This window comes from Penaeus japonicus, unplaced genomic scaffold, assembly GCF_977035675.1.
Source record: "Penaeus japonicus unplaced genomic scaffold, GWHDUDI00000001_assembly GWHDUDI00000037, whole genome shotgun sequence".
In the NCBI taxonomy this organism is placed as follows: Eukaryota; Metazoa; Arthropoda; class Malacostraca; order Decapoda; family Penaeidae; genus Penaeus; species Penaeus japonicus.
In genome coordinates this window covers 26,515,949-26,520,948 of record NW_028234439.1, presented here as the reverse complement: position 1 = coordinate 26,520,948, position 5,000 = coordinate 26,515,949, and the positions used below count along the sequence as shown (strand labels likewise).

The 5,000-nt window shown below is 36.2% G+C and overlaps 2 protein-coding genes across 2 annotated transcripts; both read left to right on the top strand.

The window, feature by feature from the left end:
- The first annotated feature begins 1,214 nt into the window (after nt 1-1,214).
- On the top strand, nt 1,215-1,852 carry LOC147467331 (uncharacterized). The gene is made up of 3 exons (XM_086532542.1): nt 1,215-1,226; nt 1,299-1,400; nt 1,514-1,852. The coding sequence occupies exons 1-3, from the start codon at nt 1,215-1,217 to the stop codon at nt 1,799-1,801; spliced, it is 402 nt and encodes a 133-aa protein (XP_086388668.1). The 3' UTR covers nt 1,802-1,852.
- A 1,027-nt stretch (nt 1,853-2,879) lies between these two features.
- LOC122261722 (pupal cuticle protein Edg-84A-like) lies at nt 2,880-3,578 on the top strand. The gene is made up of 3 exons (XM_086532037.1): nt 2,880-2,904; nt 3,054-3,128; nt 3,247-3,578. Exons 1-3 carry the CDS (start codon nt 2,893-2,895, stop codon nt 3,565-3,567), a joined length of 408 nt encoding a protein of 135 aa, XP_086388163.1. The 5' UTR covers nt 2,880-2,892; the 3' UTR covers nt 3,568-3,578.
- The last annotated feature ends 1,422 nt before the right edge of the window (nt 3,579-5,000 follow it).

The window sequence follows — 5,000 nt, the reverse complement described above, 5'->3', positions numbered from 1 at the left end:
GGCCACGTAACCGGAGTCACCTCCCGTCGGGGAGCCGTCACAAGCCTCCTGGAATCCGAACTCGTTGCTTGAGGAATCATCGCTGACGGCCCATTTGACTTATTTATGAGAATATTACATTTGAACATGAGACTTAACTAAGTAGCTAAGACTCATATCGTGGCTTGGTCCTTTAGATAGGAATGAATTAGACTCATTGAAGACTTAACCCTCGTTGTTGACCGCCGACTGCGAACTACGTCACCCTCTACAGGCGGCTGTCAACTTATTAGAAATTAAGATTATAAGACAAAACATAAATCTTTAATTTGCCTGAGACAGCTTTTCTGTTTCATGTCAGCATGAATAACATAGGTTCTTCAAAAGAAGTATATTGTTTTACATTTCGAAGGAAATTCTAGTTCTTACAATTTTCATAACCTAGGATTTTTCCACTTCATTTCTTTCAATTAGCAAATCCTACTTCAAGAAATTATAACTAAATAACAAAGCGAGGTTCGGGGTAGATCAGCGACCCTAACACTTATCCACGCATTTCCAATACTAATGTGATCCTCAAAATATCCGTGAAAGGGCGGGGATGCTAGAGTAGACTCTGCTATTGTTTTTGATAATACGATTGTCACTGTTTGCTTCTGTATCCATCCCATGAATCAATAAAGATGCGTCGTTACTATTAGTATCTGTTAGGGACTTTCTATTACTTGTGACCACAGGTCTCCGAAAAGAATTTACCTTCGTAGACGATGATTCCAGTCTTTAGATGCGCTCACGGTAAGAAAAATTAAACATATTGATTGTATTTTTACTAGATTCAATTCCAACTCACATTCCTTTATCTTTAATTGACTCACTAAAGAGTAGGAATTTCAACGCAATTATAGGACAAAAGAATTTAAACACTGAAGTTAGATTGTATATTTACAATATTTTATTAAGGTCAAAAGCGAGGAATCACTTTAAGTATCCAATCCGCCTAGACGTTGATATGCATTCTCCTTTTCTGTTGCAAAAATAAACAGCATTTTTATGCAATCATTGCATGTAGAGCAATCGGTTTACAACAAATACACAAAAACAACAGTAGCGTTTATGTTACGGAAATCTTGAGGAAAAAAAATTATAGCGGTTCAAGGTCGCGACCGAGTCGCACCGACTATATATTGGGTGGAACCTGTTTAACCGGCAGTCACTCGAACCTCCAACACCTAGCCATGAACACCAAGGTAACTATTACTCCGGATACTAATCTTAGGTAACCTTAGATTATGTAAGTAACCAGAATCAAATCGTCATAGTCAGCCGTAATAATATTGGTTCACTTTTCACAGGTCCTCCTCCTACTCAGTCTGGCAGCCATCGTTGCTGCAGACAGCCGTGAAATTTACCGCCCACCTCAGGTAAGAGCCGTCTATTGAACTCTTAGTGAGAAAATGCCTAATTCATTAATGATTTTACATAAGAGTAGAAGAAGTAAACCAAAATAACCTAGATCTAAAACCTTTCCTTCTAGTCTTCACAAGAATCCTCTGAGTCTTCCGAGGAATCCTTCGAGTCATCGGAGGCCAAGTACAACTTCAACTGGGCCGTCAGCGATGACTCCTCAAGCAACGAGTTCGGACACCAGGAGGCCCGTGACGGCGACCACACCCAGGGATCCTACTACGTGCAGCTCCCCGACGGCCGCCTTCAGAGGGTGACCTACTTCGTTGACGGCGACTCCGGCTTCGTGGCCGAAGTCAACTACGAGGGCGAAGTCTCCGATGAATCCAACTCCTCTGAGTCTGAGGAGGACTCGTAACGATATGAGTCTTAGCAAAAACCTAACTTGATATAGTATTATGTTCAAAGATTGTTATTCTTGTTTATAGCAACCCTGCACCAATTATATGTCTATACTTCTAAAATAAAATCATTTATTATAAAAACTTTTTGCCGTTTCATTCCTATTCATTCATACGAACTTTCTGTTTCATATAAGGAAAGTTAAGAATTACTAAAATGATGTGTGTGTGTTCTTGTTTATATTGTTCAAAGATTTTAATTGAATTTGAGGGCCTGAAAATGAGACATTAGAAGCGATTTTATAAAATAGAAAATAATTAGAATATACTTCGTTTATACATTGCAAAACATTACTTAACCAGCAAAATTTCTTACTCAATATAGCACAATTCCTGTGATATATCATGGACGATGATTTCAAATTTCAATGTCAATTCATGAGTCTTTTTTTTAATTATTATTAGTCTGTTGGCGAAAAATACAGATCAGTTAGAATTTTTTTTTTCTCTCTCTCTCTCTCTCTCTCTCTCTCTCTCTCTCTCTACATATATATATATATATATATATATATATATATATATAAATATATATATATATATATATCTATATATATATATATATATATTTACATATATATATATATATATATATATATATATGTATATATTTATATATATATATACATATTTACATATATATATATATATATATATATATATATATTTTTTTATACACATATATATATTTACATATACATAAATAAATAAATAAATAAATAAATAATATATATATATATATATACATATATATATATATATATATATATATATATATATATATATATATATATATATATATATATACATATATATACTTATTTATATGTGTGTGTGTTTGGGTATGCGTTTCTGAATTCCATATGTCTGTGTATAAGTTCAACACATGCGATAGTTATTCCATCAACATAGCCCCGCCCAGATTTCTACTAACACTTATTAAAAAGTTGTCCTTGGACGAACTTGCGCCACGTTTGCGCCGATGCAGAGGTATATATTGCTCAGTAATCAACTGGAAGGTATCAGTAGCTTCTGAAATACCTATCTCAACATGAACACCAAGGTAGGTAAACCTAACATATTATCAACTAAGGTTTCAAACATATAATTACTAAGATATTTCAGTATATTTATCAGTAAGATTTCCATATTATTATTCTTTAGCAAAACTATGCTTAATCATTTAATTTACACATCACTAAAATTTCCCAGGTCTTCATCCTTCTGGGTCTGGCAGCCATTGCTGCTGCAGACAGCTTCGAGTCCTACGAATACAGGCCACCACAGGTTAGTTATTCAGGAAATCAGTATACAACTCTTTCGACACTTTTCTGCTTATTGACCATATATCATCCCTCGATGATCAACAAAAGCATTCCATTTCTATTAAATTTGTTTACATCAGAGACGTTATTCCTCTGAGGAATCCTACGAATCCGGAGAGGCCAAATACGACTTCAACTGGGCTGTCAGGCACGAGGATTCCGGCAACAACTTCGGACACCAGGAAGCCCGTGATGGTGAACACACTCAGGGATCCTACTACGTGCACCTTCCCGACGGCCGCCTGCAGACCGTCAAGTACTTCGTTGACGGCGACTCCGGCTACGTGGCCGAGGTCAACTACGAGGGCGAGGCTCGTTTCCCCGACTCCTACGAGTCTGCTTCCTTCGAGTCTCGGGAATACAGGCCACGATACTTTTATGACTCCAATGAGTCCAAGTAAATATGAAATGATGGAACCTGGAATGAACTTTATTGTAAAGACTTATTTATATATTTGTAAATAAATTTGTAGCGTAATGTGCTTTTTAGAACAGTTTGATCCATGCGCCGAACCCATGCAAACAGTATTATAAATCTACACATTTCTGTGAATAATACCAAATCTAGAAAAAGATCTAAATCTAAAAAGAATAATAATAGTATTTCAATGTATACAACCCTTATTTGTGAATTCTGCTATATAACTATTGTTGTGTGTTTACGGAATGAGAATATAGACCTGATTTTTTTTCTCCGATAATAACACACACAAATAACTAATCTTCATACGCAAACAAGCATACTTATTCTTACTACAAAAAAAAAAAACATTCCAGATTAAGATTATTCTTGACCAGGCACGAAAGCATGTGTGGATTAACTCTCATATGCTGTATATAATACAAATACTTATATACATCCCTGCGTATGCGTGGAAATGATCCATATATATCCAAAATATTCAGGATATTAAAAAGATATTCATTGTGAAACATTTTAGTATCACAATTGTATACACATATTTAGTTCCTAGCGAGAATAACATTTGAAAACAAATTGCACAATGCTAAATCAACTCTTGGCTAAGACTCGTATCGTGGTGTATCCTCCTCAGACTCGGAAGAGTTAGACTCATCGGAGACTTCGCCCTCGTACTTGAACTCGGCCACGTAACCGGAGTCACCTCCCGTCGGGGAGCCGTCACAAGCCTCCTGGAGTCCGAATCGTTGCTTGAGGAGTCATCGCTGACGGCCCAGTTGAGTGATTCATGAGAGTATTACATTTGAACATGATACTTAACTTAGTAGCCAAGACTCATTTCGTGGCTTGTTCTTTTAGACAGGAATGAATTAGACTCATTGGAGACTTAAACCTAGTTCTTGACAGCCGACTGCGAACTAGGTCACCCTCTACAGGCGGCCGTCAGCTTATTAGAAATTAAGATTATAAGATAAAACATAAATCTTTAATTTGCATGAGACAGCTTTTTTTTTGCTTTGTCTGTATGAACAACATAGGTTCTTCAAAAGAAGCACATTGTCTAACATTTCGAAGGAAATTCTAGTTCTTACAATTTTCATAAACTAGGATTTTTCCACTTAATTTCCTTCAATTCACAAATCCTACTTCAAGATATTATAACTAAATAACAAAGCGAGGTTCGGGGTAGATCAGCCACCCTCACATTTATCCATGCATTTCCAATACTAATGGGATCCTCAAAATATCCGCGAAAGGGCGGGGATGCTACAGTAAACCCCGCTTATATTAACGATAATATGACTGTCAATGTGTCTTTCTGTATTCATCCCATAAATCAATAAAGATGCATCGTTACTGTTAGTATCTGTTAGGGACTTTCTATTATTTGTGACCACAGGTTTTTCGAATAAT

Excerpts from the sequence above, each read along its gene's own strand:
- LOC147467331 (XM_086532542.1), top strand. Across the intron at positions 1,401-1,513 it reads AAATTTACCGCCCACCTCAG|TCTTCACAAGAATCCTCTGA; the intron begins GTAAGAGCCGTC and ends CTTTCCTTCTAG.
- LOC122261722 (XM_086532037.1), top strand. Across the intron at positions 3,129-3,246 it reads ACGAATACAGGCCACCACAG|AGACGTTATTCCTCTGAGGA; the intron begins GTTAGTTATTCA and ends TGTTTACATCAG.